Below are 10653 nucleotides of genomic sequence, written 5' to 3'. Positions count from 1 at the left end.
TTTTGCTTTACGTCATATTGCACTACTACATTTTCACAACGTATCGTGTTAAAGATAACCATGTCTTTCGGAGCCTATGACAATGACCATATCTATTGTGATAAAATAAAAAGATAGAGAAAACACACATTATATAACATATCGCGTTAGGGATGACTAATGTAACCTTAACACAATGATAATCTCTACTACGACCTCTATGTTTACAAAAGAGAAAAAGTGAGAAATATGAAAAAAAAAAAACACATCGTACAAATTTTAACCGTTAAACAAGTTCAAGGATTCAAATTTAATTGTGGTATAAGTTTGAAGGTTTAATTTTATAATTAGAAAGTTTAAGGGTATAATTTCAAACAATTTTTTGCTATTTTTATGTTTTATGTTTGTTTGTTGTTGTTCATTATTTTCTTCGCCAACTCAAAATTTAAACTTGTAAAACAATAAAAATAGATACCATGGAAAAGTTGAAAGACAAGAATAATATCCATAGGCAATCAACAAAAAAGAAAAAAAAAAGTAGGAAATTGGAAGAACAATTTTGCACACTGTTCTTGATAATGACTCTTTCAATTTCCACTAATGGGTTCATCTTCATTTATCAAAATCCCATTTCAAATCTCTTCCCATTTCTCAGCAACTTGAAAATCCCAGTTCCCCAGTAAGTGTACACACTTCAAACTCTCTTCCATTCTTCAATTTGAGCATTGGATGATGAAATTCAGAGCAAATGAGGAATAGGGTATGTCCATATTTATTTGATTATGCCGCACGTTTTCGTTTTTCTTTTCCTCTGCATTAATTTGCATTTTCATAATGATGAAAAGGTAGCTTTCATGGGAGAATAAAAACAAGATCGAGTATGGACGAACACCCGTTTGCCCAACTTTAAAGGTTGCGTGGGACATTTTCCATTTCGTTTGTCGAAGGAATTCTTTTTTGTTTTGTGTTGAATAGAATTTTCTCAAGGGATCAAATTTTAATGATTGCTTTCTGGGTTTTACTTGCCTTAGCCGATTGATCTTTCCTTGATTCTTGTTTCACAAGATTTTTTTTTCAACATATTTCTCTCTTCTGTGCTTCCTCTCTTGTTGTCGAGGAGTTTGATTCTGTAACATTTGTTCATGTTTTGATCTGGGGGTTTTCTCTGTTTTGAGTTTTGGCGGCATTGTTTAGTGTTGGCTGATGATTTGATTGAGATTCATGCTTCTGTTGGTTGTTGGTGAAATGGGCTAAGTTTAGAAGTGATCAAAAGTAGTTTATGTATTCAGTTTTTATATTTTTTGCTTGATTTTTAATGAGGTTTTGGATGTGTAAGATTCACTGTCCTTCATCCTTTTGCCTTTGCCAACCTGCCCCTCATATATATTCCACTGGATCAATTCCACTGGATTTGGAAAACTCATCACATTTGCCTTCAGAAGTTGAATCAGTCATTGGAACTTCAGGTTCCATTGTTGAGACACTTGAATCTAAGCAAGAGTGTAGAGATGAGTCAGATGACAAAGTGCAGGAGAATGAATATGGAATCAAGAGTAGTTTAAGGAAGCCCAGTTTGCGATCAGGCGTTTCGAAGGAGAAGCATGTGAAAAGAGTACAATGGATGGACTTTTCAGGCAAAGAACTTGTTGAGATCAGGGAATTTGAAGCTAGGTAACTTATCTTGCACTTTTCTTCTTTTCTCATCTCTTTCTGCATCCCATTTATGATTCTATGGCTTGGAAGGAGTTGATAGGCTATGCTCTCAGGTTTTTACATCTCTTGAATCATGATTGAGAAGATCAAATATCATCTAAATAACTGAAATACAGTTTCTTCGTTTAATTTGATTATTTGATTTTAGAATCTTTACATCTCATGAATCATGATTGAGAAGATCAAATGAAATCTGAATAATTGAATTATAGTATCTTCCATTGATTTATTATTTGATTTTAAAAAGAGAGAGGATCTTATTGGGTTGGATTATATAACAGTATAGAATTCCCAATACCCCGTTTGGTTAAACTTACCAAATGGGTTTTTGAAAATAAGCCTGTTTGCTCTCGATTTCTTAAAATGGTTTTCAAAAGTAGAATAGTTGGTTTTTTTTGCTAAGTTTTAAAAAAAATATTTTTAAAAGCTACTTTTTTAGTTCTAAAAAATTGGCTTGGTGTTTTAAAACATTGGTAGATAGTACAAAACAAGAAATTTAGGGATGGAAAGGGTGTTTGTAGGCTTAATTTTAAAAATCTAGAAATTAAAAACAAGATGGTTACCACATGAGGCCTAAGTCACTTAATTATCAAGTTATAAAACATAATATGGTTTAATTTATCAACTACACCAAACACTTTTGTAATTATAGTCTTTCTATGATTTTCAACAATTGGAAGGCCCTTATTTATTAGTTTTGTTTTTTTTGGGAGGGCCCTCTCGTCCCTTGCTCTTAGGCTGTTCTCTTTTGTTCTCTTGAATATGTCCATTTCTTATCCAATAAAACATAATATGGTCATATTCCCACAACATATTGAAATTCGATCTACTATTAGGAGGCTTTTTGGCTTTGTGTAAGTGGTAACAAGGAAGTCATGATATTAAATGGACTCGAGAGGTGGAACTGCAATTGCATTTGATTCTTAAGATGTTCATGCTAGTTGAAAAGTATGAGAAAATGGAGAAATCACACATACATATACATGTATATATATTTGTAAATCACCACTCTAAAGATGCTTGAGAATGAGAATGATGCTAGCAAACTGACAATTAGGACGTTTGCTGTTTTCTGATTACTGATTTGGTACGTACGTGTGCACACACATGCTTTTCTTATGCAACAGTGAAGCTGAAGATTCTGATTATGAAAGTGAGGATAACAGGAGCTGCATCTGTACTATTTTATGAAATTGCTCAATAGCTTATTCAATCAAATTTAATAGGAAGAGGAAGTAGCCGAAGAGTTAATATTCATCCTGAAAGATCTGTACTTTGGTCAAAAATTGGGATTTAGTATTCCTTGGTGCTTCATTGTTTTCATTTCTCACATGAGAATATGTTGTAAGAATGAAATGCAAAGTACAGTTTTATTTACCAATAAAGTATCTATTTATTTCTTTTATGAAAAAAGTTGTCAATTTCTTCAACTCTAGTTAATTCCATTCTTTCACTAGATTGGCAAAAAAATTCGCTGCTTCATAGACTTTGTACTGACTGTTATCATATGATGCCACCACTTATATACTAAGGTTCCATGATCCTACCAGTTATTGCATTGTGCTGAGGTATGCCCTTTTTGTTTTCTACATGTTTGCGCTTATTAATGTCTCTAGAATGCAGACTGTTTGCATGGCAGATTCCTACTTAAGGGTTAATTGACTCATGTCCTGCGAATGATGTGTCTATGTGGTGTCAGTGGAATGAGATATCCAGACATGTAAACAATTAGCACTGTAAACACAAAACCAACTGGGAACCCTATTCCTGGTCCTATCCATGAAAACTCTTGTTGCTTCTCTTCCTCTTTTATTGCTTCTCCAGGTTGCTGGTCTCCTGGACATGGCTGCTGAATTTGAATTCCACACAGCCCACTGTTGTTGGCATAGTAGCTCAGAATGTTCATGGTGTACATCTGACCCCCTACTGGAAGCCTGCCTTTGAGCTGGTTGTTGCTCACGTCAAGAACCGCCAATTGGTGCAGCTTGGCTAGTGATTCTGGGATTGAACCCGATAGCTTGTTGTGAGACAAGTCCAAAGTCTCCACATGTTCTAAGTTTGCAAAGCTTGATGGTATATTGCCAGAGAGGTTGTTGTGTGGCAGGTTGAAAAGCTTTATGCTCTTCAGATCACCAATTGATGTTGGAATCTTTCCGCTAAGATGGTTCCCTGACAAGTCTAACAGTACATAGATGTCAAGGTTTGCACCAGCTGGAAGACTTACGAATGACTTCTTCCAATTTACTATCAAGTGAGTCAAATTACCAAGGAACCTGGGGAAAAAACCATCAGGGATGATATATGATGATGTACTTGGTGTCTCGAGACTATTGACCATTCTCTTTAGTTGCCCCATCTCAGTTGGTATTCTTCCAACCAAATCGTTATTAGAGAGAGCAAGGATATGTCGGATACTGAGCTTGGAGATGCCTTTTGGGATTGGACCTGTAATGGAGTTGTTTCTCAAAACTCGAAGCATGGAGTTTACAGAAAGAAATTTAGGCAATTCACCAGAGATATTGTTGTTATGGAGATCTAGGTGCTTGAGCAAGGTCCAGTTAGTTAAGTTCTTGGGCAAGCTCCAGAAAATCTGTTATTTCTTAATGAAAGAATCCTAGTTTGTAGAGGGAAGGTTGTCGGAATCTCTCCCGAGAAGTAGTCTATGTATTGAAGAATTGCAGTTGGATCAAAAACTGGGAATGTTTTCCAGATAGTTTGTTCCTTGATAAGTCCAACAGCAGTAGGCGATAAGTGTTCGAGACCGACTTCAGAACTTCACCAGAAAAATTGTTTCCATACAACATTAGCAGCATAATAGCATTGGCAGTACCAATATTTTCAGGCAGTTCTCCAGGAAAGTTGTTCCTAGTCTGGTCAAGCACCGATAGACTCAACGACTCAAAGAGAGGAGGAAGAAGAGAACCTGAAAACTTGTTGTCTGAGAGAATAATGCAACCAAGATTCATTTCAGCCAGACATAGAGAGGGAAACTTCCTTCTAGTTTGTTCTTACTTAAGTCTAGAAAAAGCAGACCCTTGATCAAATAAATCCATTCTGGGATCTCTCCTATGAGCCCACAAGACTTCATCGACAGTTGAGAAAGCACGTGCTCTGGTTGTCACTAACCCTGCTGTTCCAACTCATCAAATTGCCTCCAGTCAGCAAATTTGAAGTGCTTTTATGTTGAACAACCATATCGGAACATCCCCAACAAGTAACTTTCCAGGTCGAGTTCTTCCAACTTTTCCATGTGTTGTATTGCTGTTGGAATTGTGCCATTCAGTTTGTTATTGCTGAAGGCCAAACTCTTCAAGGGCGGAATCCCCATTGTAAATGTATTGTTCCTCATGTTCAGTGTCTCAAAAGATTTGAGATGGACAATGGAGGGTGGGATTTCGCCCTTACAGATGTTGTTGGGAACAATGAGTTTCTGCAACATTTTTAGGTTGCCAATTTCCTTAGGAAGTTTGCCTGTAAACAAATTGCTATTCAAATGCAGCTCTCTTAAGTTCCTAAGAATCCTCTCTTCGGAAGTCAGTGTTCCACTGAGCAAATTGTGGCTCATGTCCAGACATTGAAGGTATTGCAGTTGATACAACTATGGAGGAATTGTACCACTGAATTTATTCTCCATTAGATTTGGATAAACCAACTTACTTAGATTACCAAACCCGGCTCCAGAGATTCCACCCTCCAAGAAGTCCGAAGACAGGTCAAGTCACATCAAGCTTCTAATGCTGAACGTCAATACCTTAACATCAAGTGTTATTGAATCCTCAAAGCAAGAGAGTCAAGATTGAAACCTTGAACCATCCTTAAGCGAGAATGAGGAGAAGAGCAGACAACTCTTTCCCAATGGCAGCAATCCAAAGTCGAGTTCCTCGAGTCCAAGGAGGAGAAGAGAGGGATGGAGCTGGTGGTAGACGTCGTAGTGGAGACAAGAGATGCTTTGAAGAGGAGGCCTTGCTTTTGTTGATCCGGACACGACAAAATATGGTGGAGGAAGAAAAAGAACACTACGAATTGGATTGGAATATACAGGAAATGCAGATATGCCATGAATGCAGTAGATGAATGGTTCAAGTGACAAGAGAAGATATTTTATATACCAACGTTCAAACTCAATGGTCAATGGTCTATGGTCAATGGTAATAGTCAGAGTGATTGGGGAAAATGGGGGAAGGAAATGAGTTTGGAGCTGACTATTTGTGGATTGAGACACTCCTCAAGTCTCCATATTTAGCTGTTAATGTGAGTCGGAATCAACCTAGGGAAAAGGAGGAGAGTTGCCTGCCTCAACTAAAGGGAGACTAGCAATTAGTGATCACACCAAGACGTGTTGGTGTTCATCTTCTAGTTTACAGACGAGCCGTTCCATGCTTATGACTTGGTTGGACGTCGATATCGAAATCAAGGTTTCAATCCTATAGTCGCAAAATTTATTCAGATTAATAATTAAGTTGTTTTCTCTCGAACTAAGTAATAAATGTTGTTATTAGTATTCCTATTCATACACGAACTAAATATATGATATATTTTGTGTTCTATGAGCATTTATTAAAAATGTTAGAGATATCCATAAATATTTGATATCGAAGCCAAACCTTTAGATTTATGAATACATTTATAGATATGATATATTGGCCACAATGCTTCCTCCTATATTTTGTGTTTTATGAGCATTCTTTTTTACTAAACGTAGAATTCAAAATGTGAAATTAGTCCTAAAATTGACGAAAATTTAATACCATCATTTTGAAAATAATAATATAAAAAAAGACCATAGGACATCGCTCTGCCACTCCTCCTTACCAACATCTTCCAAGGATTCGTTTCAGTGTTGATCGTTGCCAGAACTGATTATTTCCTTGGCTAACTGAAATAGGGAAGTAAGACAAATCCGTGATTCTGAAATTAGGCGTTGGATTGAGCAGTTTCAACTTCTGTTTCAATTGAATTGTTTTGGTTCTTGCATTTTGTTTGAAGTATCATTTTGTATGTTGAATAAAATGGAGATGGGGAGGGAGTGAAGAGGTGCAAAGATTCAGTCAATATGAAGACTCGACCTGGGCGCCGCCGTTTTCTAATTTGAAACTGAATGAATCCTTCTTACATCGAAATTTTCTTCCTGCTTTGGATTTCTTCTTGATTTTGAGAATGAATCCTATGTTTATGATTACTGTAATGATGACTTCAAATATAACTGAAGGAGAATTTTGATGAATAACATACTTCACATGGTTTTGTCTCATCATTTTCTCTTGGAATTTTCCTTAAATTGCTCTACTCTTTTGTTTGTCTCAGATCCTATGAAAGATTCTCTCATCAGTGTCCTATTGAATCTAGAACTCAATATTCTCATTGGATTCTCAGAAAGCTTTTATCCAGATAACGGAAAAGAGGATTAGGATTAATGCAAATACTAGCCGAGGTTTAGGATTGTGATTATTGACTTGTCTGCTGAGTTATGCTTTAATTAATAGCATTCGTCGTTGTCTTGGCAAAATAATTCACAGCTTTGTAAATTATGCAGTGAATGTTAACTCATGTTGTCACTAATTAATTATATACGAGTCCCGTGATCCTCTAACTTGTGTTGATGCATTATGCTTGATTTACTTTTGTTTGTTTTGGGGCATTTTAATGTTTCTAGAATGTAGACTATTTAAGCTAGAACAGATTGTTACATATGGTGGAGTTGAAACTTGTGAGTCATGGCCTTCGCCTTCTAGGCTTGAGAACGATGCATCTATGTGGTACTAGTGGACTAAAATAACCAGACATGTAAATAATAAGCACTGCAAACACAAAGCCAATTGGGAACCCGATTCCTGCACCTATCCAGGAAAATACTTGTTGTTTTTCTTCTTCCTCTGCCGGCTCTGCCGGCTCTGTTGGTTGCTGGTCTTCTGGACATGGCTGCCGGATTTGAATTCCACATAATCCGCTGTTGTTGGCATAGTAGCTTGGATTGTTCATGATGGTCATCTGACCCCCAACTGGAATCCTGCCTGTGAGCTTGTTGTTGCTCACATCAAGAACCGTCAATTCGTGTAGATTGACTAGTGATTCTGGTATTGAGCCTGAGAGTTCATTGTGAGACAAATCCAAGGTCTCCACTTTTTCCAATTTCCCCAAACTTGATGGTATATTGCCAGAGAGGTTGTTGTATGCCAGGTTGAGAAGCTTTAGGCCCTTCAAATTACCAATTGAATTTGGAATTTCTCCGCTAAGATGGTTCCCCGACAAGTCCAACAATGAATAGATGTCAAGGCTGGGACTAGTTGGGAGTCCTAGAAGTGTCTTCTTCCAATTTACTATCAAGTCACTGAACCCAATATCAATGTTGAAGAAAGTATCAGATAGAGATGAATATGTGCTTGGTGTATCAATCATTCCCTTTAGCTTGCCTATCTCGGTCGGTATTTCTCCAACTAATTCATTACTAGAGAGATCGAGGATATGTAGGTTACTAATCTTGGAGATGCTTTTTGGAATTGGACCTTTGAGGGAGTTGTTTCTCAAACTCAGAATCTGAAGCGTAGGGAGTTCGGATAGGAAGTCAGGCAATTCACCAGAGATATTGTTGTTATGAAGATCAAGGTGTTCGAGCAAGGTCCAGTTAGTTAAGTTCTTGGGTAAGCTTCCGGAAAATCTGTTATTGCTTAACGAAAGGAGCCTGGTTTCTTGAGGGAAGATTGTTGGAATCTCACCAGTGAAATCATTTGAAGATAAGTCTATGTATCCAAGAAATGCATCTGGATCAAAAACTGGGAATGTGTCCCCGGATAGTCTGTTTCTTGATAAGTCCAGCAGTAGTAGGCGATGAATGTTTGAGATCGACTTTGGAACTTCACCAGAAAAATTGTTTCCAGACAACATTAGCAGCATAATAGCATTGGCATTACCAATATTTTCAGGCAGTTCTCCAGAAAAGTTGTTCCTAGACAGGTCGAGCACCGATAGACTTAGCGACTCAAAGAGACGAGGAGGAAGAGAACCCGAAAGCTTATTATCTGAGAGAATGATGGAACCAAGAGCCATTTCAGCCAGCCATAGAGGAAATGTTCCTTCTAGTTTGTTCTTTCTCAAATCCAGGAAATTCAAACCCTTTTGTGAAGAAATCCATCCTGGGATCTCTCCTATGAGCCCACAAGACTTCAACGACAGTCGAGAAAGCATTTGCTTCGGTTTTACGCTTTTAATGCTGTTGTTCCAAGTCATCAAATTGCCTCCAATTAGCACATCAACTAGCCCTTTCATATTGAATAGCCATATCGGAACAAGCCCTTCAAGTAAGTTGTTTTCCAATTCCAATTGTTTCAACTTTTCCATGTGCTGTAATGATGTTGGAATTGTGCCATTCAATTTGTTATTGCTCAAGGCCAAATACGTCAAGTTGTACAGACTGCCAATATCTGAAGGAATTCCCATTGTAAACTTGTTGTCCCTCATGTCCAGTGTCTCTAAAGATTTCAAATTGACAATGGTGAGCGGGATTTCCCCCACGAAGCTGTTGTCGCGGATGAACAGTTTCTGTAGCATTTTTAGGTCGCCAATTTCCTCGGGAAACTTTCCGGTAAGAGAATTGCTATCCAACTTCAGCACTCTCAAGTTCCTAAGAAACCTCACATCTGAAGTCAAAGCTCCATCAAGCAAATTGCTGCTCATGTCAAGATATTGAAGGTATCGCAGACGATACATCTGTGGAGGAATCGAACCACTAAACTTATTCGACATTAGGTTAAGATTAACCATCTTACTTAGATTACCAAACCCTGGCCCTGAGATTTGGCCCTCAAAGTAGTTCGAAGACAAATCGAGTAACATCAAGCTTCTAATGGTGAAAAGTGGCATCAATGCCTTACCATCAAGTGGCAATGGATCATCAGTAATCCTCCAAGCAAGAGAGTAAAGATTAAGACCCTGAACCATCCTTGAGCGAGAATCCGGAGAAGAGCAGACAACTCTTTCCCAATGGCAGCAATCTGTAGTCGAATTCCATGAATCCAAAGAGGAGAAGAGAGGGATGGAACTATTGGGAGAAATTGTAGTAGAGAGAAGGGAGTCTTTAAAGAGGAGGAGGGCTTGCTTTTGTTGATCAGGACATGAGAAAATACAAGGGAGCACGAATAAAAACACTACAAATTGGATAAGAATATGAAGGAAATGAAGATCTTCCATTGGATGCAGCAGAAGAAAGCTTCAAGTGAGAAGAGAAGATACTTTTCCTATGGAGCATTTGAAATTCAGTTACATTCACAACTTTTATATGAGAAAGGAAACTACTGTTGATGAGTGATGGTTTAATAAGTATTTTTATCTGCCAACATTTCAAAGTCAATGGTCAATGTGAATGGCCATTGATTTGGGGGAAAGTGGGGGAAAATGACAATGTTGGGAGAGAGGTTTACCAATTGACTATGACCTTTGTAAATGGAAAATGGAGAGATTTTAGAGCTCATTATTTGTGGATGAAAGCCAATCTATGAAAGTGACATGGAAGAGCATAGGCAAAAGATTCCAATATTAACCAAAATGGGTCCTTATCAAGCCTTTTTTAAAACACTTCTGATATTGGACATAATTCAAGCATTATGTTACTAAATCATTTATTTCAAAGCCATTGTTTTGAAAACCACTTTTTTATTTGGTGGCTAATCTCATTTCATTTGACTTTTGGTAGCCAGTGAGAAATTTTCATCCATTTTTTGTTTTTGCCTCCTTATTTTAATTTCCATAGAAAAAAATGGTAAAAGAAATAACTATTTCAAGTTGACGAAAATATGATTTTTTTCAAGAAAATTTTGCTCATAAAAATATTCACGGGTTCGTTTGTAGATCCCACTACTAAAAAACATCAATTTTATACTTTATTAAATATTTACATAGTAGACTTTAGAGTTCACAAACTCCTAAACTTTATAACTTGGTACTTTTAACTTTTTAACTCCAACATTC

The 10653-nt window shown here is 37.2% G+C and overlaps 2 protein-coding genes across 2 annotated transcripts; one reads left to right on the top strand and one right to left on the bottom strand.

Annotated features, from left to right (window-relative positions):
* The first annotated feature begins 466 nt into the window (after window positions 1–466).
* Window positions 467–3105, top strand: LOC103492420 (uncharacterized). Its single transcript, XM_051081405.1, has 3 exons — window positions 467–739; window positions 825–1650; window positions 2820–3105. The coding sequence occupies exons 2-3, from the start codon at window positions 1295–1297 to the stop codon at window positions 2881–2883; spliced, it is 420 nt and encodes a 139-aa protein (XP_050937362.1). The 5' UTR covers window positions 467–739; window positions 825–1294; the 3' UTR covers window positions 2884–3105.
* Window positions 3106–7356: 4251 nt separating this feature from the next.
* Window positions 7357–10026, bottom strand: LOC103492419 (receptor-like protein 46). Its single transcript, XM_008452789.3, has one exon. The coding sequence runs from the start codon at window positions 9874–9876 to the stop codon at window positions 7405–7407; it is 2472 nt and encodes an 823-aa protein (XP_008451011.1). The 5' UTR covers window positions 9877–10026; the 3' UTR covers window positions 7357–7404.
* Between the last annotated feature and the right edge of the window lie 627 nt (window positions 10027–10653).

The sequence above is a fragment of the Cucumis melo genome, chromosome 2 (genome assembly GCF_025177605.1).
Source record: "Cucumis melo cultivar AY chromosome 2, USDA_Cmelo_AY_1.0, whole genome shotgun sequence".
NCBI classification, from domain to species: Eukaryota; Viridiplantae; Streptophyta; class Magnoliopsida; order Cucurbitales; family Cucurbitaceae; genus Cucumis; species Cucumis melo.
This window is presented reverse-complemented; position numbering and strand designations above follow the sequence as displayed.